The following is a 25019-nucleotide window of genomic DNA, read 5'->3' as shown; positions in this document are numbered from 1 at the left end:
AACTCATTTTTGCTGTTCAATCTGTGGCTCAAGTTACTGGTTTTGTAATTGTAAACAAAACATTTGGGCAGGTAATTCAGCATAAAATATTCAATTCATACTATAGTATTTAACCTTCAACAAGACAATTATAAAAAATGATGCTTGGGGTGTGCAAACACCCAGTGGTGTTCTGTTGAAGGTTCAAACAACTCTTTTAGGTGGGGGTAAAAGGTCATCAATGCTCAAAAATACTGTCTTGTGACAACTAATTAATACAATTCTTTGTCTTTTACAGCAATGTATTTAAATCAATAAGCTCTATGAAATATTTTAAAATGAATTGTAAATATGTTCACAGCTTTAATTACTTAAATGCAATCTATAATTAATTTCTTATTAGGAATTGTATAATCTCCCCTTCCCTTCTAAAAATATAAAATGTGCATTATCTACTGGATTATCTATTATAAACCAGAAATAGTTTTGTGGGCTTCAGATTTAAAATGGGTATTGTCTTAATGCGCAGAGAAAGTGGTTCCCAATCCTGTAACTCCTTTGATTGTGGGATGCTTTATAACTGAGTCGCTAACCTTAAAAGGATGTATTGTAGATCATTATTTTAAACACAAATTAAGCCTTAAATATGTTTGAGTTAGATTGCTGCTCGAGAGCGGTGGTGTGATAGCAGGGTGAGTGCAGAGATCAAAGTTGCCCCTCTGCTCAAGCTAGAGGGGAATCAGACAGTTGAGAGCGTGACAAAGGGAGCACAGCAGGAGAATCGATCGGTTACTGGTAGGTGCTAATATCTTGTTTCCACTCATTTTATTTGCGTTCTGTGTCCATCAAGCCCACTTCTCCCGTTGTAGTCTTTCTATATTCAAACATTTTCTCTCGGCACTGTACTGCATTTTTGTCTATTCCACCACTTCTTAATTTGATTTCTAATTGCTGTGTGAAGTTGCTGCTGTATGTTGTTTTCATACTTGTATTAATGATTTCAACTACTCATCCTTCTAAGGGATTTTACATTTGTTTGTCATCTGCCATTCTGGTTTCCTGAGAGAGTAATTGTAGCCTCTGCCCACATTGCGCGCTGTCTGCACGACAACACCTATAATATTATTATATAGTAAGCCCCAATTTATTATAGAAAGTTTACTTTACAATTCTTACAGTAATACTATATAATTATTTACGTAAGGGATCATCGAGCTGTAATACAACACAAGATTTGCCTCATGCAAGGAATACAAATCTTTTTCCAGATGAACTGAAGTTTAAAAATGATTGGCAGCGAAGGAAGTCAAACGAAGCAGTCGGCCTATTTTACAGCTTGTGCTGCAGGGATTTGATAAGGTTGAGTAATAAGAACCTTCCTGTTTTTAATTACTTTTACTTTCATTCCTTTTCCTGGAATACATGTTCACTGCCTGTCCATTGAGATCAGTTCTGACACGTTACTTACTGCACACACTAACTGCACCAAAAAAATCGGTAAACATTTTTACAGCTGTATCAAAACAAGAAGCTGCGGAACTAAAATCGCACCTTGAAATACTGGCTGAAGTTGTGAATGCAAGCAAAACTAGTCAATCTAAAGACATTGATAGAGAAAATAAGCTACTAATCTTTAATCATCTTGCATGTGACTCAAAAGACATTCACAGAAAGTCTTTTCTCATCAACTGAATTGTAATTTCTGTTTGCAACAACATTTCTTTAAACCTACTTCTTTTTTTTAAGTTGCTGCATGGATTTGAAACTTAATGTCCTAACTGAGAGGCAGTAATGTGGATGATGGGGAATTTATTATCTTCTGTGGCCTTCAGGAAGCGCCCACCAACACCTATTAAAGATAAATCAATTGGAAGCTGGGCTGCCTAGCAACATGCCCCTTGTTGCTAGGTTTCTGCTGCTTTAGCATGTCATCGTGAATCCCTCCATAGTGAAAGAATAATTTGGTATGAACAAAAGCTCACAAAAGAGGCAGGGGCTCAAGTGTGTCTGGCTCACCCTCTTTGAACAATGCAGCTGCCAAACCAATCTGGGCACTCCGGCGTTATTGTTCTGTAGACCTTGCAATCTGCTCTAACTGGGGAAACTATTCAATATTTTTAGTGAAAAGTTTGAGCCTCGTCATATGCTTCAAGGCCTTCAGTTATGAGTCTTTTGTAAAAGAAGGATTTTCTTTTGTAGAAATAAAATACAAATCCCCATCTTCTGCTCATATTCGAGAATCATCTGCTAAACACACACTCATGGTTGAAACAAATGTACTGCTAAAACCATTATAACCATCAATAAAAAGCACTGCATATTTCTTCAGTGGATTCTGAGGATTGAAATGCTGTGCATAGTTTGATATACCATAGCCTACTGAGCCAACACAACACAATTTACCCTTAAGTATCATGTAAGTGTAATGTGATCTTGGGTCATGCATAGTGTGGTTACACTTAAAACTCCATCCTGAGCTGGTTTAGGGTCGATTAGATTAAAATATTCTTATCATCTCAGCCACCCGTATACACTTGAGCAGCACTCTAAGCCAGCTCTGAGCCTACATGTGCAAATAACAACTACATTACACAACATGTCGCCTTTTTTGCAAAGTCACAGAAATACAAACTACTAAAGTTATTTTTTGGAACTTTAATATATTTTGTATAAAATGAAGTTTATATTGTGCTTAATATTGTAAACACATATGGCCATGGCATGTCTATGCATAAAGCAGGTTTTATATTAGTTTAACCTTCTCAGATAACAAAAACAGTGATATACTGTATTTCAAAAACAGGACTTTTTTTTTTTTTCAACACAGGACAACAGTTTCAACTTAAGAAATAAACAGTATTTTACTAAAGAAAATGAAATGAAGAGAACGTGGGTTTACCTGTAACCAATCGGCAGCAAACTCTCAGTGTTTTTAAATGGTAACACACGCTGGGATTGCTGGAGTTTTTCAGAGCTGTTAATGACTGGTGTTATCATTGATATTAACGGCTGCACCAGCAGAGATAACTAGCAATACAGTAAGATATCCACAGATAATGTGCTCTCTGCTCTTACTGGTGTTTTTGAAAAAAAGAATCAGCAAAGGTGCAAATAAAGCCCCGAAACACGACTATATTAAAACAAGATTGCAAATCTAAAAACCTACGATATAAAATAGTGCTGTGACTTTCTATTATGTCAATTTGAAAAGGTTTTTTTTCTTTTTTTTTATACAAGGATGGGCCTAGTTAGGCCATTCTATACCAAAAAATGACTAGTAAAATAAAATAAGTCAACATTTAAAATGTACTTTTATCTTCAGTCGTTGGAGCAATTTCCATTTTTAATGAACCTTCTAAAATGAGTACTTTTTTGACTACCTAATTTCACTACAATAAAAGATATAGATTAGTAGTATATGGTATTAAGATACACAATATTAAAAAGAAACAAGATTTTAAGCATTACCTGTACCTTCAGACTGCCATACACTATTCATTATTATTGGCCTATGTATTGTATGGGATTTTGTTTTAATTTTAAAAGCTTTTTTTGTTTTCTGTTAAAACGTTGTATTCTGTGATTCCTCATCTGGGTGTACTATTTTGTAAACTTTTTCATGATACTATGGTTCACTCTGCTGATTTGCACTTCCTGGATCAACGACCAGAGGTTTGTGCAAACAGGCCCAAAGTAAGAGACACAAAGGAATGTTTACATTTGTTTCACTTTGTTCTTGGTGGTAAGAAATCACACATTGTACTGTGAAAGTTGAGAAGGGCCTAGGATTACAGATCAAGTCCTGTCATTTTTAAACAGTACTACTCCTTTAGATAGCCTGGAGATAATATCCATGTACACAGTTAAAAAAAAAAAAAAAAGAAGTTAACACCCTAACATTTACTGAATTAACACCTAACCATTACTGCCTACAAAATCCAGTCTACAGTATGCAGTCAAAAACGTGACAAAAAAGGTCACAGGGAAACAAACCTCATACCACCACTTTAACACCTGTTGCTAACAAAGAAACACAGCTAAACATGCGGGCAGGGGTTTGAAAGGCTAAGAAAAAACATTGACATTTTTATTTTAAATTGTCAAATACTGCTTTTTTTCACAATTTTTTTAATGTATTTTTTTTTTTTATCAAGAAAGGTTCATTTATTCAGGTAGTATTTAAGAGCAAACAAGCCTGTGCATCAACTTTAAGGGGAACAAATCATCCACACCTATCTCTCTCACACTAAATGTGAATTAAAAACCAAACAGGAGTCCGATGTTCTCTGAAGTAAACAGTGATTTATTTAATGACCCAAACCAACAAATTAGCTTTTGCACCTTTTTAAAAAAAGTTACTTATTTAAAACTGTCAAATGTGTGTAATAATAATAATAATAATAATAATAATAATCATAATGTAACAAAAATCTATTGCTTAAGTCCCTATAGGCCTAATTACTATTGCAGTGCAAGGGGGATGCTGTCTGCATAGCTATATGAAACAAAGGAAGGATGCCCCATTGAATAGATTGGTTAATGCTGAGGGGGCAACAGATGTCTACTGGAACCACGGGAACCAGCAACTGGTGGTCTGCCCATCTTCTGAAAACATTCAATAGGCTTATGCATATGCCCACACAATAGGGCATGTGGTACAAAGGAGAACCTCTTTAACCCTTTATGAACCTCCTCCAAATCATGAGGTCTTTGTTTTTACAACTCCCCAGTTTTCAGGCACTGTTGCCAAGACGGCTCAAATGAAGAAAGCAGGGTTTCCTGAAAACCAAAACACAGTCTGTACATGTTCTTCAATTCATCATTTTTACACGACAGAATTACACATGTGTTAAAAATGTACTACTTTCAACAATATTGCAAATGGAATAGTAGCCATTGCAGAATATTATTTTAGCATATATATGTACATATACATTTTTACGCCTCCAAAGTCAACTATCTCTTACGTTCAAATTGCAAGGTTTCAAGGAGTAATCTACAATACGCTTCCAAAATGATTAGTTTAGCTTTTCATTGGTTCAACATCTTCCCATGAAGCTTATAAAATCTAATTTAAAAATATTCCACATTTATTTTATTTTATTTTATCAAAAACACAAAAGATTTATTAAGCTAAAATGAAACAGGAAAAAAATATAACTCTCTATATCTCTGTCGTATAATGGCTGTTGTTGATAATGTTGTGGATATTCCAGATTTTTGTATGCAAAGATTGATCTAATGTCATCCAGAGTTGTTTGAGAAACAAAGTCCATTCAAATTCACAAACATAACAATGTGCATAAATGCGTGCAAAAGCATACATTAAAAGTGCATGCGCTCCATAAAATAAAACATTGAGCTATTTTGAAGAAACTCTTAAACTTACCACCAATCCTTGAACTATAGTAAATCCTAGAAGGCAGCTTTTGAAGAACAAACTTTGCTGTCTATGAGGAAAATAATGTGCTGATAATTCCCTGGTTTAACTCTGAGCTCAGGAGCAGGTACAGTGGTCTGGACTGTTGCAAATCCTCTCTTTACTTCCAAAACCAAATCGAAACTACTTACATTAACTGGAAAGAACATCGACATTGGCTTCTTTGTAGTGGTTCCAACAGCAACAGCAATGACTAAATACTATCTGTGCTACAAGCTTCCAGGCAGGCAAGTGGAACAATGAATAGCTGAACAGATGGAGCGACAGTGTCTCTGCTTCCCCATTATAGAGTGGCCCCTGTCATCCAATCAGAACAAAACTACCTCACAATTATTTGCACGGGCAGATGCAAGCCAACTCCTCCGCCCCACATCAGGCCTGTAGGTTTCTAAGATAAGCAAGTCGCTGTCACTCGGAAGGTCTGCCCCAGGCAGCATGTGAATTAACAAGGGGTGTGCTGCAACAATGGGTCAAACAAAAGGAGCTAGCAGGCAGCTGCTGCATGAGGGCTCAAGTCATTAGGGAGCAGGCCTCCAGTAAGAAACACCTGGCTTGTTGCGGACTTTAGCCTACCCTCTTTGTTTTGGATTATGGAAACAATGAAGGGAATTATATTTTAAGTATTGCATGTCTCAAAAACTGTAAATACTTTCTAAATGCAAAACATAACAAAAACAATAAAAGACTGAGGACTTGTCCCTTTCCCCCCACAATGAAAACAGTTGTTATTTTAATCACGCACATTTTTCATTTTATGGTGTGGTTTAAGTAGTGTATTTTTTGTTACTTAAAAAAAACAAAACATAAAAATACCAATAAATTAATATTATTTTACTTACTGTTATCAACAAATGATCTTTAAGACAGGATCTGTAATGTTAGGAAATTAATATAATGCCCAGATACTGTTTTCCTTTTCTGTGAAATTTATTTTAACATAAAACACACAAATATTTATCAAATTAAAATGGGAAGTTAGTTGTATTCCCTTTGCAAGATTTTCAAAAATCGAGTTCCAAAAAATTACACTTTGCATGTAGTAGATAGCTATCAGATACAAACAGGATTTATTAGTTTAATGACAGCAAAAAAGAAAAAGCAGTCTTAACATAATCTTTCATGCGTCTTTGTCCATTCCTTCTAGAGAAACATTATTGCTTAAATGAAATTAGTGTAATTTTGTCCCCAACGCTTCAAACAACGTACATTTTCTACCTGTAAACTATTTTAACAAAGAATAGTAGTTTTGGTTTGGTGATCTGTTTATTATATATATTTGTAACATATGTAGTATGAAATACCAAAATAATATTTTATTTATAATAAATACATTAATAAACAAATGAAAGAGAGACTTAAAATAAAACCCTGTTTTTTTCAGGTGCAAAAGCTATATCAATTACAAAAAACAACTGATCAGACTGGACATCTATCCCCTGAAACATGCATCTAATCCACACATTGCCATCGCAGACCTGCAATGTTTACATTTCATGAACTAGGAATCTAAACCACACTTGTGAATGCAAGGGCTTTGAAAGATCAGCCAGCCCTCAAAAATCAGGCTTCTGGAAGCCATCTGCTCTGCTCCAACTGTAAACAGGTGTTTTACTTTCTGGGGGGCGCTGTGGGGGTGGGTGGTTAAGCTTAGAGTGTAAAAACAAAAAAAATGCTAAATTATTTCATGTTCATTTGAAACACTGTATGCCCTTCTGAATTAAAACAAACACAAAGCTTCTTTGCAAAATACTGCAGGAAAACACACGCAATCCAATAAATGCTGTTTAATCATCTACCCTTTATTGTAATACATCTAAGCATATTTTCTTTTTTTTTTTTACTTAAATTACTAATAGTGTTATTTTGCATACACCAAGATTAACATATACAATAAAAAGAAGGAACTTTCCAAACCTTGGAAATTAGGATTACGGTTTACACAACAGGATCTACTATGTACACTATTTTATAGCAGAATTACAAATTAGCTTCGCTCTTCAAAATAGAATGTGTAATAATCTGTTAAACCATTTTCAATAAAAAGTACACTTATAGTAGTATTTATATTCATTACAAAAAAATCTTTAAGTTGTTATGGTTTAAGCTTAAGGTCACATAAATCAGGAAATTCCATACCACTCAGCTCAGCTGCATCCGAGTTAGCATAGATATTACAGTATGTCATGGACAGGGTAGCTTTCCATGATAAGGGCAGCAGTGAAAATGGCAGAGGTACACTAAGAAAATACATTTTAAAACACCTTTAACAAGGAAAAGTAGCACTAAACAATGATAAGGGGATGTGGCAAGCTGGCCTGAGCGGTGACGCCAGACCCGGAAGAAACACACACAGCACTGCGAGTGAAACGTGAATGCGCTTGCTGGCACGTTTTAATAAATAGAAAGATCTAACAAAACACAAACACTGAACAAACAAAGCGGCACAATGGCCAAACGCACAAACACTAACAAACAGTGGACGAAACAAGCAAGTATTGTGCTGGTCCTCCAGCACGCGTAGCAATTGTTTATATCTTTCGATTTTAATTATTTTCTCCTCTCTCTCTCTCCCATACCTCCTCACTGTACACTCAACCTCGTGTGCGTGAAAACCGACTCTCTATATACAGATGTGCTGGGATTCAATTCCTAATTAATCCTTCACTTGAATCCCAGCACGTGAACTAATTTGTGTAATCCCCGTGCTCACATACAATTACATACTTTATTTTTCAGATTTATCTGTTAGCTAAATGTTAACTAAGTCTAAAAAAAAAAGATTTATAGACTTAAACATTTTTTTCCAGATTTAATTGTCATACTGATTTTAAATGTTGGATTTGTGATACGTGTTTTCAACATTTATAAATTATATCTGAAAGTACAAATTTCAAAACTTTTAAGAATGTGTTTGTTAACATTTATGTAGCTACATCTGGACTTTTTGTCACTTCAAGGTTGGAATAGCAATATTTTCCTGCTGACTGACAAAGTTCCTGTATTTCGCAAAAAACTTGTGCTGTTGAAAAATCTGTTTGAGAATGCAAACTGTGAAATGTTTCCATGTCTCAGTGAATTCCTCTAGGAAAATGAGTTGAATCTCATTCTTATTCATGACGTTGTTTAATGAGTTGAACACAGTCTTCTTCATGACGTTGTTTAATGAGTTGAATCACAGTCTTCTTCATGACGTTGTTTAATGAGTTGAACACAGTCTTCTTCATGACGTTGTTTAATGAGTTGAATCACAGTCTTCTTCATGACGTTGTTTAATGAGTTGAATCACAGTCTTCTTCATGGCGTTGTTTAATGAGTTGAATCACGTCTTAAGAACATAAGAAAGTTTACAAACGAGAGGAGGCCATTCAGCCCATCTTGCTCGTTTGGTTGTTAGTAGCTTATTGATCCCAGAATCTCATCAAGCAGCTTCTTGAAGGATCCCAGGGTGTCGGCTTCAACAACATTACTGGGGAGTTGGTTCCAGACCCTCACAATTCTCTGTGTAAAAAAAGTGCCTCTATTTTCTGTTCTGAATGCCCCTTTATCTAATCTCCATTTGTGACCCCTGGTCCTTGTTTCTTTTTTTCAGGTCAAAGAAGTCCCCTGGGTCGACATTGTCTATACCTTCTTCATGACGTTGTTTAATGAGTTGAATCTCATTCTTATTCATGATGATGTTTAATGAGTTGAATCACAGTCTTCTTCATGACGTTGTTTAATGAGTTGAATCACAGTCTTCTTCATGACGTTGTTTAATGAGTTGAATCACAGTCTTCTTCATGACGTTGTTTAATGAGTTGAATCACAGTCTTCTTCATGACGTTTAATGAGTTGAATCACAGTCTTCTTCATGACGTTGTTTAATGAGTTGAATCACAGTCTTCTTCATGACGTTGTTTAATGAGTTGAATCACAGTCTTCTTCATGACGTTGTTTAATGAGTTGAATCACAGTCTTCTTCATCACGTTGTTTAATGAGTTGAATCACAGTCTTCTTCATGACGTTGTTTAATGAGTTGAATCACAGTCTTATTCATGACGTTGTTTCTACTTCTCGAAAAGCTTCAGCGTGAATTTGCGGACCCATTTCAAGAATCGCCAGAAGAATATGATTGGATCTGGAATCCATTCAATGCCAGCATAGCAACAACTTCTCATCTGTCAATGGCAGCTCAAAAAAGCTCATAGAACTATCCAGTGATAGAACTCTTCAGGCAGAATTCAAGTCAAAACCTCTTAGCAACTTCTGGATGCTAACTCACAAAAAATATCCTGATCTGTCAAGAAAAGCAATGGACGTGGTTTTGCCTTTCACATCAACATACCTGTGTGAGTCAGCATTTTTCACTCTGACAGCTATCAAGACAATACAGCAATCTCGTCTGCAGGTAGAGGGGGATCTTGAGTTGCTGTGTCAATAATTGAGCCAAAATGGACCTTATCTCATACAAAATTCAAGCCCATACTTCACATTACATTGGTGAGTAAACAAAACTGTTTGTGTTAAGATATGTGGTGTTTTAAGATTTTTATTTTTATAACTTGAAGTCTATGTTTAAAGTTAAGTTCTAAGGTTTTAATATGTGTCAGCGGTGGGTGGGGGGGTGCAACAATATGTATGCTAAAGGGGCAGCATATAAAGTTTGCGCACCAACCCCAGTGCACTACAGCGGCCATTTTGAAAAGAGCTTTGAAACAGACTTTAACGTTATAGTGTAAAAAGTTGTTAGGATGTTAACAATGAAAAGAAATTAAAGGGACGTTATTTAAACAGTGGTAGCAACAGTGGGGACAGATAACGCTAAAAAGAAAACGAACACTACCCTTTCAAGCACGTGGATTTCTCAGAAAAGAGAACCACTTGTAAGTTTCTTTCAAGTTTAAAAAATGTATTTACTGTAACTCACTTGAATATGGTTCAATTGCCGTTATCCTCTTATTTTAATTTCTTTTTTTTTTACCACAACAAAAACAAGGCAGTAGGAAATACCTGTCTACATTGTACTACAGTGTTTATTATTATTTTTCCATGATAAAAATAAGTTTGTTTTTTCAGTTCATCCATAAATGCAACACAACTGTATAAATGGGTAATTGGATGTAAAAAATAATGTGATATCTTGTAACAATTGTAAGTCGCCCTGGATAAGGGCGTCTGCTAAGAAATAAATAAATAAATAAATAAATAATATTTATTTCTTAGCAGACGTCCTTATCCAGGGCGACTTACAATTGTTACAAGATATCACATTATACATTATTTCACATTATTTTTTTACATACAATTATCCATTTATACAGTTGGGTTTTTACTAGAGCAATCTAGGTAAAGTACCTTGCTCAAGGGTACAGCAGCAGTGTCCCCCACCTGGGACTGAACCCACAACCCTCTGGTCAAGAGTCCAAAGCCCTAACCACTACTCCACACTGTACCCTTCTCTTTAGTGTCTCTGTTGAAAGGAGTAAGTGAATGTCTCATCTGTTTTATATTTAAGATGTCAACAACAATATTTGTTGGTACACACTTCCACTCGATAAGAGTCCAGAGCCCTAACCATTACTCCACCCTGCTGCCCCATACTATATTAAAAGAAGACATTACAGATACCCCATATAATAGCTACCCGTCATATCTTTTTTATATTTATTAAAGACAAGGCCTTTGAATTTTAGTGAAAGAGAGACTGCAGCATTTATTATGGTATTTAATTGTGAATTTTAATGTTTCATTACTCTTTACATTACATTTAATTTACCTTTCATTTCCTGAATTCAGTGGGCCTGTTTGCTTTGTTAGCAACATCAATACTTTTTTCTACGTTTGCTTTTCATTTTTTGCTTGGTGGTTGGTACAGTATAGTAAGTAATTGAGGGCCAGGAAGATGTTTTTTTTTTTGTTTTTTTCTCTCCAAAACAAACTTTACAAAAGATAAAAATTGTCAATCGTACCCAAGATTTAATTTTTATACAAAATACATTCAAAGAAAATGTATGCAAAATTTCAACAAGAATAAAAAGATCTATCCAGAATACAGTATGTTATGAGTGATATGTTTTAAAATAGTTGTGATCAAAACATAAGAGCATCCCTGTGCAAGAGAACCTCTCCATTTCCTTGAACAAGCAGTATCATTTTACTTTGTATCATCCAAAGAGTCTTTCGACAGATTATGTTGCAGTATTTCCATGTTTTACCAGAGCACAACAGAACACAATACTGTACTGTTATACAAAAACAGCACTCAAACGATGTCACTGCCTCAATGTCCTTTTCAAAAACAAATATGCTTTTTAAGAGCAGTTTACGTCATGAAATTGTGGGGTTAAACTGGTGCCTCGTCTCACACTGAAAACAGTGGTGGATCGAAATATTATTATAGACTGCTCTGCAACTTTCTGGAATTGCTAGGTGTACTTAGTGTTGCACTCCCTCATTTAGGTTACTGAATTTCCATAGTGCCCCTTTAGTTTGACCCCTCACTGAACTTGCTTTGTTTTGTTTTTCAAACGGATACAGGACGGAGCCTCTGCAATTTTTACTGCAGGCACTTCATATAATTTTAATTTTATTCAATTAGGATTATCTTAACACTATGTTTAAAATGCACTGCCAAGTATGCATTGTACTTGTTAGATCAGATAAAGCAATAAGTTCTGGCAAAACGTTTCAAATACGTTTCAAAACAGCTGAAAGGACTTGGCATACAAAAACAAAATCAATAAAAAACGTAAGTGAAAGTTAAAAATCCTTCAAACCTTGTTGCTCTTAACAAAATTTCCATCATCAGTCTTTTAATCAAGTTCAGTTGTACATGGGCCAATATTCCTAGTCACATTTGTTTCTTTACATTTTTTTTTTATTATTTAGTAGTCGTCAATTACCCTGTTTTTTCTCCCAATTTGAAATGTCCAATTGTATTTTTAGGCTCAGCTCACCGCTACCACCCCTGTGCTGACTCGGGACCGGCGAAGGCGAACACACGCTGTCCTCCGAAGCGTGTGCCGTCAGCCAACCACTTCTTTTCACTCTGCAAGCCCGCCATGCAGCCAACCCAGAGATATAGAGTCGGGGGACAGCTTACAGTCTGGGCAGCTTACAGGCAAACCCGCAGGCGCCCGGCCAGTCTACAGGGGTCGCTGGTGCATGGTAAGCCAAGGACACCTTGGCCGACCAATTGTGCGCCGCCCCCTGGGAGCTCCTGTCCATGGTCGGCAGTGGAATATCCTGGACTCAAACTGGTGACCTCCAAGTTGTTGGGCGCATCCTGCACTCCGCGCGGAGCGCCTTTACCGGATGCGCCACTCGGGAGCCCCCTGCTTTACATTTCTATAAAAAATTCCCTTACTGATTTGTTATACAATATTCAATATAACACTTGTCATTCACTGCATCCCTCCTTTTATTCTACACATTTTTCTATTATCCACAAAAGTACCAACAATAAAAATACTGGCCAAAAAAATGCACTTGGGAACTTAAATTTTGTTAGATCTCTAAGCTGCTATAAATGGTACTAAAAAAGAGGTGGTGGTTATTTTAATGTCATAATTCTAATTCAAAGTACAGGAAGGGGGTTGTGGAAGCATGCTGCTAATTCAACAAAGAGATTTCTCAGGCCTCTGATGGTAACCACTGTTGCGTTCTTTTCAGCTGGAGCTCTGGTGTGATCTAAGGGAGAATCAGGCTTCTGGACAGCCCCTAAACCTCATCGGTTTCCATTAAAAGTAGCCTAGCCACCAGCTGCTGATTTCTAAAGTAACAAGACTGTTGTTTATGATAATGTACAGTAACACAATGCCCCAGACAGTGAGGAGAAGCACTTGTTAACCTGGAAAATAAACCTGCAATTCATCATCAGCTGGACATCAATTCTAATCTGCAAATTATTATTGTATTATATACAATACTTGCATGGGGTCATTGTTCCAAGCTCTAATCCAATGGTCTGATCTGCTGCAAACAGTGCATCAGGCACAATGAAATTAAATAAACTGTACCGTGTCAAAAGATTAGAAATAACACACTGGATAACAACAATACCTAGCAATCAATACTGTGCATAAGGCCTGTCATAGTCAGTACCATACCAATAATGTTGCTACATAATTTTTTCATAAATCTACACCAAATCTGGAGAAACCATGTACAGTAGCAACCATTGCAGGCTGTCGAGGTGCTGTTTGGATCTTTGTAACATAGAACCTACTACAGAAGAAGGATGTTTTGTGTTGGTCGGGTTACTGTTGTCTGGTACTTTCTCTGTGCTATGTATAGGCTAAGCTTTAAAACAAATTCTAAAAAAAAACTTTTGGCCCTTATGGGATTACCCCTGCTGTTAGACCAAATGCAAACATGGTTTCCATTACAAACAGCAAATGACAATCCATCCACAATATTGTTTATGTATTATAAATTGTATTGAACTTTCCAGTTTGGCTTCAACAGGAAGGGTTCTCCTGTGCTTGAGAAGGAAATCCATCAATTATATTAATTTCACAAAACATAAAGTCACAAATACATATACTGTAGGTATTAACCCTTCACCCTTACAAACTGCTGAAACAAGGAGAACTTGTATTACTCAAAAGTATTGGAAGTCCAAAGTATCCTTCCCCTCACACGACACAGAACCAATTAGACACCAATCCTTTAGAAATAACAGCTGCTCTTAGTTGCTTGACAGTCAAAGGGCCGTCGGATGCCATTTTTTGCATAATTAAACATGTAGTGCTCCATACATTTCTACAATAGCTTTTGCATATTTAAGAATTTGGTTACCTTATAAGGCGATGTTGAATATATCAGTCTGCAGGTGTTTCAAGTAATAAGCACATATTTGAAAAACGGAGATGGGTTGTTTTTTTTCCTTTGTTTACAGGTTTGCTTCCCTGACCAGCAGTGGAGAGTGTGGATGCCATTCATGATATCCTGCTCCTGAAAGCTGTAATAGGATCATGTCTGTTTACTTTGCTCTTATCTGCCCCCTACTTTACTGCATCTAATCCTGTACTTCAGAATACTGTAATCTGCCAAGTGTTTAACCTGTAGTACTTTGTATTTAATCACATCCTGGTGTAACTATCACTATTTAATCATATCCTGATGTAACTATCACTATTATCTGCTGTATTATTGAATTGTGGTTTGTCACACTTGTACTTTGCTTGAACAAAAGTTATTGTATTTCTTGCTCTTATTGTATTACTTGTATTGTAACACTTGAAATGTATTTGCTTACGATTGTAAGTCGCCCTGGATATGATGGGATTCAGAAAGCGAGAAACTTGTGTGCCTGCACCTGAAACTACCTTTAAGGAAAACAAATGGAAAGCCAATACGTTTGTAATAAAGTAAATGTAATAAAAAGTCAAACAGGATTTTTTTTGTTTTGTTTTGTTTTTAGCACATTCAGATTGACTGAATGTGCTAAAAACAAAACAGGACAGTTCATAAAGACTGTGTCTACTTGAGTTGATATCTGGCAAGGTTTCAAATAGGGGTAAAACAAGCTGTATTCCCATCGCTTTTAACCATGAGAGTTTAGAGAAAAACATTTAAGATGTCATAAGACCAATAAACAAGTTGCCTGTGATGAATGCAATAATACCATTTGCATGTTGGCACAATGATTCTTTCTGATTCCCTCTTAAGTGTCTATAGCAGGGAACAGCTTGGGAGCTGTTGTAACCAGTTCTGTAGATCGGACAACAGTATACTGCCAGACGACAAAACACAGCATAATTAAAATAACGTCACAAGATGCAAATAACCTCAAATGATCTACAGTATTTTAGTCAGTGCCAGATATATTAATGAGAAATGGGAGTTTTTGTGACAGGGAAATGGCATATGATCGGATGGTTTGTAAAGTAAAATGTATAGTGAAAAAAGATATGTATTGGTATGTCCAGTGGAACCAATGGTTAATTTCACTGGACAACATTGGAACTTGTCAGAAAGAATCATAGAATACAGTACAGTGAAACAGCTCTATTAAAGCCAGTAAAGGGACTAACAAAATGTGGACTTAATGGGGGAGGGACTACTGAAGGCGTATATAACTTATTGTAACAAATGAATACTTCATACCTTAAAAAGTTCTTAACTTATGCAATTTACTTAACTGGTTGAAATTATGTTTTAGCTTTCTTGTATGAAAACTGTACCCTTTTAGTTTCTAATTATATTTTTGATTTATCTAAATCACATGGGCAAACTCTCAAGTAATATATATATATATATATATATATATATATATATATATATATATATATAATTGGTAGTTTACAGCATTTTGGTATTATTTTGGAGTAGTAATTTAAGAAAGGTTTGATACTTTTGGGATTCCAGATGGTGGCCTTAATATATAAGATGACTTTACATTGCTGTCAATAGGAGAACATCTGGACTAACAACCTGGCCTTAAGATACTGTATAAAGACAATAACTATACAGTCTACTTCAGACGTCCTTAATATTGCAGATATACTGTATTTGGTAGTCAATGTCACCAACAGCTTATTCAGAAATATTCAGAAACAAAGCTTTAGTGTTAGTGCTTAATTAAGTGTGGCCAATTGTTGTTCATATCAAGTAAGCTCCTTTTAAGTGAGAACTAACACTCAAGTGCAGTTTCTGAATATGTCAGTTAGTATTTCACAAGGATAATTTGTCAAAAGAAGGGGAAATGTGGTTCAACCTGGGTGGTCTGGGTGCCGCAGTCCTTAGGTGACACAGGTAGTTCCTATACAAAGAAGAATGTAAAGAGGGTGCATTCTGGCCGAATTACATGCTTCAGGGGCAGCTGCTGAAGAATCCCCAAGAGCTGCACAAAATAAATGGCTATTGTATTGATTCACATGTTCCCTATACCATAAACCCTTAGCATCACACTGCACAGTGACTTTCAATGAATGGGCTTCATTAAGCAGGTGGTCCTGCTAATGTGTTCTCTTGACAGTACACAGTAAAAATGATGAATTAGTCTGTATAGGCCTACAGTACATTATGTAATTAGCAGCCATTTAATTACAGAATCACATTTACAGCTGTTACCTGAACATAGTTTAAATATATTTGTACAGTGTCACTGCATTTGCTTTGTTGCGCTGTATTGGAAGTGAAAATAAACAAGCATCAAGAGCTTGCCACCTCTGTGGTGGGCAGGACAGCAATGAAAAGGCTTCTGGAACTCAAAGAGACTTGGAAAGCTCTGTTTATGACACAGTTCTAAAATTAAAACCTAATTTTATAGTATTAATCAGGCTAGAATACATTCCACCTGCTTAAGAGACACCTCTGTGTATTTGGATATTGTAGCATTACCTATTAAGACACTATTTTTTATAGGTAGGTGTTTAATATTGAGCTCATGGAGCACAAGGCAATTTTCAGGTAACTTTTTTTGGCAACTTACTGTATGAAGCAACTTGTTCTAAGTGACCTTAGAATGTACAGAACGTATATTTACCAACCTATCCTGTGTCATAACAAAAAAAATGATGCAATAAACCAGTGGCACTCACTTTAGACTCTCTCAACTCATTAAAGTCTTGTTCCAACAATGTGCTTTTTTTTTACTGAATTGGGCAGTGCACAACCTTGTACCAACATGGCCCTGGTTTAGAACTGAGTCAAAGAGCTGTAAGTGAGTACCACGGTTCTAGACAGTAAATTCATGGGGGCCAGATAGAAATTAGATAAAGAAATATAGTTTTGTTTCTTATATGTCAAATTGCTACTGCTATCTAAACCTGTTATAAAATACATTTTCATTTGGGTTCACCGATGACATAAAAATGTTTGAAGCCTCAAACAGAAAGCCCTGAAAAGTCAGTCAAGTAAGTTCATCCAACAGAGCCTCAATTAGACCGAATACCTCATATCAATACCCACTTACCAGATCCCATCTAAATACAGCCATGTGGTACAGTAGTACAGTACCTTGTCTCTTGGCAACCACATTTTCTGGCACAACCGTAGTAAATACCAGAATAAAGAGATAATACAGTATCTTGAAAGATATGAAATGTAAAAAAAGCCACTTAGTTAGTAGGGGTTTGTTACACCCTTCCTAGTTATCAACATTTATGTGACATACAGCTAAAACCCCAAGCATTCACATGATTTGCTTTACTGGCATATGACTTTTAAAATATTGCTACTACAGTAAAACGAATAACAGGCATCTACCATAAATGAATACATCGGTCATTATAGACAAGTGCCTTTGGTGAGAAGTCATTTTAGTGTCTCAACCAATGTGCCAAAGGTGTAATACATGTGCAAATCAACAACACAAAATGCTGCTTCTTTAAAAAAAAAAAATCATTGCCTCTTTCTGGTCAATCTACAGCTATGGCCAAAGTTTTACTTAGAATTCTAGGACTGAGACAATTAAATAAATAAATGATATATACTACATTTATACTGCAAAAGTCTATCAGAAGCCATAATAGTAGTACAGTATTTCATGTTAGATTCCAAAAATATTACATTTCTCAGTTTTTGTCAGTTTTTTTGTTACGTATATGGAAAACTACAAAGCAGTATGTAATTCAATATGTTAACGTAACATTATTCAGCAGGTTTCATTTGACTTTATGAAGCAAAAATAGTTAATTCTATAGGGTAATGCAAAACCTTTGTCCATAGCTGTACAGGGAATAGTGAATGCCTCAAACACAAACTTTTACAAAGTGTGGTTTTGTTAGATCACATACATTTAATGCATGTGGTCTAAGAAAAGCAAATGAATACTTGGGTACCTTGCACTCAACCTCCCCAGTTTCCTTGTAAACCAACCTGCTTTTTGTCACTGAAAATATGCACTAAAACTACTGATGTGTTACTTCACTGTTTTCAATATTTCATTTTTTTTTTTTTTTTTTGAATAAGCTGCTACAGGTTCTTGATATTCCCTCTGAAATCTATATTTCATGATTGCATTCTCCTATCAGTAAACGAATGCTTACATGCTTGTAAATGCTTTAGAAAGGATTGTAATAGAACAAAAGCCCAATTGTCATTTTTATTGTGGCACAGCAGGAGGACCAACGTTGCATTCGCGTGGGTGTCAAAAGGTCAATACAGGTTTGAGTGGTGAGTTTTCCCTCAGTAAAGTTATTGTGGGGGAGGCTACTTAACAATACATATAGTCAGAATAGTAAGGCAGAAAGAACAAGTATATGCTCAACATATTTGTGGCTTAAAGGGAATATTCATAGGTCTTAACAAAAAAAGTTTATCATTATTGCGTGCACGTTTTCCTGTACTCTGTTGCTCTGCACTGCTTTTTGGATGCAGTGTAAACATTAAAAAGATGGCCTTTTGCCAGTTCTGTTGTCAATTCAACACTTGTCGTCTTTCTAATTCTTAAGGATACTATCTTCAAGTATTGCTCAGCCTTGTTAGACAGCTTTTTGGGTCTCCCAGTCCTGGGTTTGTCAATTACAGATGATTTGTCTCTGTAATTGTTGATTATGCTTCGCCCCCTCGTCGGCATGACAACAAACATCAACAGGTAGCCCGTACTGTATTTCATTAACAGAAGCAGAGATATCGGCCTAATGAAAGTGAGGGATTTAAAATAGTAGATATTGCTGAAATGAAAAGTTTCCTTGAAGATAATGGAAACAAATAGAGCTACAGTAAAGAAAACTCTTTCAGCAACACAAAATGACATCCGACGTGTTAAAATACCTCCATCTGAATTAAATGAATACATGTATAAATAGAACATATATAATCTTCACGTGGAGTACAAGAGTTTAAGGGACAAGATGCCAGATACTGCAGTAGAGCAGTGAGGACATGTGAATATCTGTTACAAGTACCTGCAAGAACAGATTTCGCTTATTATCTGTGACTGCAACCAGATATGTTGTACCCTTATAACTTACCTTAAAAAGCTCAATTGAGACTTCCCCTTTAACTGTGACTTCTTCACATTTAGGTAACATTCCATCTCTGGCTGTAAGACACAAGGCTTATTTCCCCCCTGGGATAAGCCATCTGCTGTCATTTTCTGTTCTAATTCATTCAACTACAATTCGATGGTGCATCTGCTACAGTACATATGTTGCTGCATTACTGGGCACTTGACCAGGTGCACATACCTGAATTAAACGGACCACTTATTTACATCAGATAAGTTTTTTTAAACAAACTCAAGGCTCCTATGCTCATTGATATGTGTGGGAGATAAATAAAATTGTTTAAAAATCTCCAATTTGAAATATGCAAGAAAAGAAGGAATAAAAAGTTCTGCATTTCAGGATATGGATTCAATTGCACGCAACAAATGTTTAACCCAGGGGTTCCCAAACTGTGGTTTGCCGCCCGACACAGTCCCAGGTGGGCCGCGGGAGCAATGACATTCTATGTATTGTTTTCTATTAATAGCAAAAAGCAGGCGCCGGCAAGGAAAGTGTAGCAAGGAAATACTGGCGGGCTGTCAATCAAAGCAGAAATTCACAAACCAGAGCTAACAGATTGCCTACCTGTAGTCGGGATGTAGAGCGAGAGCTCTGACAATAGGGCAGTGTTAAGGTCATGTGATCGCTCTGTTGGCAGACGTAAAAAGTGTGTTCAGTATTAATAAAATTACAATATGTCGAATCCGCTACCAAAGAATTCTGTAGCAATCTCGGTTAACGCAGGCAGGCGCATCACACAGGGCAAGGCAATCCACACACAGGCGGAGGGCGGGAGTGAAACCTGGACCTCTCGCACTGAAGCTTAGCGCTGATACCGCTGTACGAAAGAGACGGCTCTTTTGCAAGGAGCGTATATCGGGCTTATGTCTTTGTGTGTGATTACGTCACCTACCAGCCCTGCTGCTGCCTTCCCCCGTGCATGCAACTATACATTTTGCAAAATATAAAGAACAAAAAAGGCAGCTACAGGAGTTTAAATGCATTTGTCCTGTGTACCGTTTTGAGGTGCTGGAATGGGTTTTTACTTTTGTAAAAATGTTTTCATACTAACTTTTGTACTTGATAACTTTAATTTAAAAATTCAATTGATGCCTATGATGAATACGTTTTTGTGACTAATTAGCTATTAACATTTAAAATATTGAGTACTTTGATGTATGTTTCAATATTAACTAAATCAAGGTATTAATCAAACTGATAAATCTTGTTACATACCGGTAATTGGTTCATTAAAATGTTTGGATATACTGCTACTTTACTGATTTCTGGCTCATTCACAGTTGTCTTCAAATAACGCTAATATATGTTTTGTTGGATATCAATAATAATAATAATAATAATAATAATAATAATAATAATAATAATAATAATAAAACGTTTTTTGACTGATTCAAATTTCGCTGCAGATGGATTTATTTTCATAAGTTGTCTTTCGGTTAAGTGGCGCAGCTGCGCTCTGCAATTTTTTTTTTTTGGGGGGGGGGGGGGGGTGGTGATTTTGCAAGTTGTATTTGGTTGTACAGAGTGGTGGCGAAATAAATAATGAAATAAATGAATAAACAGCACATCGTCCTAAGTGTCAGACATGTCGCCGCCTTGTTGCCGGTGTGTCGCCGAGGTGTTTGCCCAGGGTGGTAACACGAGGCTACAAGCCGGCAACATCTGTCGCCCCTTGTTGCCGTCGACAAATGTCGCCCGTGTGGCCAGGCCTTTAGTTACACAGTATTCAGAAATTAGGATTTAAGAGTTCTCTTTTTGTGCACGTTGTACTGGTTTTGCTCAAAAGTGATTCCCGTTCAGATATTTATGAATGGGAGTAATAAGAGACATGCACTTCTTTCTTGTTTTATGATCAAGAAAAATAACTGCATTTCTAAAATGTTCAATTATACAAAGGTACCTAATTTAAAGGTTTGATAAAAAAAACATCTGTTTAGTTTTTGCAATTAATTGTATTTACTAAAATTAAAGTGTTTAAATATATATATGTCTATATATATAGACATTTTTCCCAAGGAGTGCTAATAGTGGGCCGCTGTGCGTAATGGTAATGCAACTGAACAGGCGGTCCTCAGGTAAAAAAAAAATTGAAACCCTTGGTTTAACCCATGTGACAAACCTATTATTGCCCAATCTAGAAACGAGAAAAAAATGATATATGTATATAACTTAAATGGTTTCAATGAAAAATATAAAACATGAAAATAAATAAATAACAAGTTTGTAAAGGCACTTAAGGTAAAATACAATTCGTTATTTTGTATTGTTTGTATTGAGTTTATATTTTACGATCAATATAGTCAAGCTTAAAAACATAACTGACGATAAACATACAGTGTGGGTAATAATACTACCGCCAGTCCGCCTTCAACAATCTTATGCTGTTTACAATAATTTGGAACGTATCTGTGGAATTGATATAATTAAAATACTTACATTTGATGGTGGGTAAAAATACGTCATTTATTTATTTGTTAGTTGTATCTCCTGTTGTCCTTGGCCTTGGTGTAGGGTTTATGCTGGGTCACTTAACAAACCTGAGCCCCTGGACGAGAACACAAGCAGGGGCCTTCATGAGATACAATAAATAACACTTTGGAACATAAAACACTGCAGCTGTCAGAAGCAACGTCACTCATGACGAGACCCTTGGCACTATATTATTATATTATACAAAATGTAACTATTTACTTTCTCCCTCCGCCCCCCGCCAACTGTTGTTCAGTCAACATCGCAAACTGTACGTTACCATGGCACGGTGGATTATTAACCACAACTAATTAAAACGCAATTTACTTTTACCGTGAAAATAGATATAATACCCTATTCATAGCCTTTTGTTTTATCAAATCTAATACGATAATAAACAAGAATAGTTACACAATTACAATAATTTATGTACGTAATAAAGTTATAACTCAACTCAACAAACACCGGCCAAAGTGGGCATTCAGGTTAGCCCTGTAAGAAACACACTTACCAGGCATCAAAACGAAGAAAGCTACAAGGAATTATAATATTGCAACACTTAGTCCGTGACATTCTCACAACAGCTAACTGATGCAATCCACAATCCAGAAGAATTAATGATGTTGCGTTGCAATCCTCTGCTTGTTTTCTTACACGAAACTAGCACTGACTATACAGTACATAATAACGAAAATCCAACACACAACTCCGGGTTGGAAATCGCATCAGAGCAAGTAATAAGCGATGCATGCTTCCGTCTGTGTCATTATCGCTTCAGTTTAGATAAGGGGACTCGATGTATTCCCATAGCCGCACCGCACAACATTTCACAATCGTCCCTTCCACCGCGGACAGTGTGTTGAGGGAACTTACTGTATTGCGGTACTCTGTACTACAAGGGCGCCATCTTGTGGAAGTTATGATCAATTAATATGTCAATTTCCTACAGCAGCTATCATTTATTTAGTCTTATGGATGAGTTGCACTCACTAGAATATACATTTACTTTTTCCAGTTTTAAATTTACATAAAAGATGATCGAATAGCACAGAATATTGTTTCCAAGTCCATTAGTTTGTTTGTATGTGGTGTCCTATAATCAAGGGGTACCCTAAATGCAGTTTACCATACAATCTTGTGTACTTAGTGTTCTTTATAAAGGTAAGGTATACATTTTATATGACACACCATAGTTGCCTGTGCTTTACCGTGTCTTAACTACACTTTGCTATGCTTTAACAATGGGATTCCTTGGTAAACTAAGAGACGCATTTTATGAAGGCTCAAATTCCGTACAAAGTGAACAGCTTCCACACGTACAAAATTAAGAGAGGTATTGCTGGACTCAAGGGTACGTATCCTCCAATCCAGGCGAATAAGACAATTACTTCTGGTATTGTGACTCTGCAGCCTTTCTGGATGTCCGACTTCCGACTGACCCTGGAATGAACTGCCAAACCATCCAGTCCGGGACACAATGTTCCTGTTATACAGCGCCCTCACAGGTCGGGAGGGAAATTGTTGACAAGGATTCATTCGCTCCCTCTCGCGACTGGGAACAAATCAACCTGAAGTTGAGGTAGTTCAATACTCTGATCCCGTGCAACCGCAAGGGGGCCAGGATAGCGTCCATGCACTATGAAAACGTACGAGGAGCTAAGGAGAGGCCGAACGGCAGCACGGAAAACTCGTAAACGATCCCCTGAAATGTGAAGCGGAGGTACTTCCTGTGCGCGGGACGAATGGGAACGTGGAAGTACGTGTCCCGTAAGTCCACAGTGGTAAACCAGTCGCCCAGTCAGGCGGACTGGAGAATGTGACGGTAAGTCAGCATTTGTGACTTCCTCTCCTTGAAAAACTCGCTGAGGAGTCTCAGGTCTGGATGGGGTGAAAGCCGGCGTCCTTCTTGGGTACCAGGAAGTATTTCGAGCGGAACCCGCATGGACCTCTCAGAACTACATTTCCCATCATCCTCCTGCTCACATATGTGACTGAGATGGACTACATTGGGAAATGTAGTTCTGAAAGGTTCATGCAGGTACATGGGAAGCCATCTTGAGGCAGGGAATGCAATTTAAAAGTTTTTAAAAAAGTGGTCAAAATGTAAAATGGTTTTTTTTAAACAATACACACACCTTACGTAAACAGTTGTAGCAACATATGTGAACATGTAACACAATCAAATAAAAAGGTCCTTATATGCCCTTTAAGTTACGTAGCACATATTATGGATCACAATTTAACATGAATCTGTGCCATCAAATGATCGAATGCATTGGGAAAAAAAAGTATATAAGGTGAGAACAGGACTATTTACATGACAATATTTTTTAAAAAAAACACACTCCCAATGTACCCTATATTTTGAAAATACAAACTTCCACAATACTGTCAGTCTAATTACACACAGCACTGTAAATTAAACTAAACTTCCCAAGTCCCAATGCATACCTTTTTTTCTTTTTTTCTTAAGGGTAAGCACATAAGCTATAAACATGAAGGCAGCAAACACTGTCTGTATTCGCAGCAAATACACAAACACATAATACATAATCTGTATAATGCATAACACATAATCTGTACAGTGTGAAACAATGTATAATGTGATATCTTGTAACAATTGTAAGTCGCCCTGGATAAGGGCGTCTGCTAAGAAATAAATAATAATAATAATAATAATACAGTACTTCACAAGTTTATCATTATTATTAATACATTTCTCAGTTGTAATTGAGATACACTAATGGCTTATCACAGATCAACTGAATAATTCAACACACCTGTCTGTTAAATGTATTGGTGATGATGGGAGTCTGTAAATCTGAACTTTCTCAGCCTGTCCCAGTGTTATGCCAAGATGTCTTCAAGAAAAGTGTCTCACAGGTGACAGAGCCATCAGGTCACCCCAGTAATAACAACTTATACCCCTTCTCCACTGGCACATCTGACTCGTGAGGGCTTGGTACGGGTACGGATGGTTCTCCACTGGCTATTTGTCAAGCTGAGTGAGAACCAAACCGTGAAACTCCAGCCTCACAAGACATCTGAATCTGGCTGCGAGCCGAGCTGAGCCAAAGGCGGGGTTAAGGATTTTCATCATAATGTTGCATCAGTCAGTACACTCCAGAAAGAAAAACCACAAACATGGCAGGCAGTGAGTGTGATGAGAGAAAAGTACAGCCTCTGGCCGCTG

The 25019-nt window shown here is 36.6% G+C and overlaps 1 protein-coding gene across 3 annotated transcripts in view; it reads right to left on the bottom strand.

The window, feature by feature from the left end:
* LOC117405176 (probable ribonuclease ZC3H12C) overlaps positions 1-22661 on the bottom strand; it is a 44795-nt gene extending 22134 nt beyond the window's left edge. Inside the window, exons 1-3 of one of the 3 annotated variants that reach the window (XM_034008017.3) lie at positions 22338-22661; positions 21794-21902; positions 19922-19984 (exon numbers count right to left, since the gene is read on the bottom strand). In XM_034008017.3, coding sequence (XP_033863908.3) covers positions 19922-19984; positions 21794-21820 — 90 coding nt within the window. In that variant the 5' untranslated portion in view covers positions 21821-21902; positions 22338-22661. Of the gene's footprint in view, positions 1-5550; positions 5976-19921; positions 19985-21793; positions 21903-22337 lie in introns of those variants that run through there. The other 2 variants (XM_034008019.3, XM_034008020.3) reach the window with 2 other exon arrangements.
* Between the last annotated feature and the right edge of the window lie 2358 nt (positions 22662-25019).

Source organism: Acipenser ruthenus, chromosome 9 (assembly GCF_902713425.1).
Source record: "Acipenser ruthenus chromosome 9, fAciRut3.2 maternal haplotype, whole genome shotgun sequence".
NCBI lineage: Eukaryota > Metazoa > Chordata > Actinopteri > Acipenseriformes > Acipenseridae > Acipenser > Acipenser ruthenus.
Note: the sequence above shows the minus strand (reverse complement) of the source record. Positions and strands in the feature narration are given on the sequence as shown.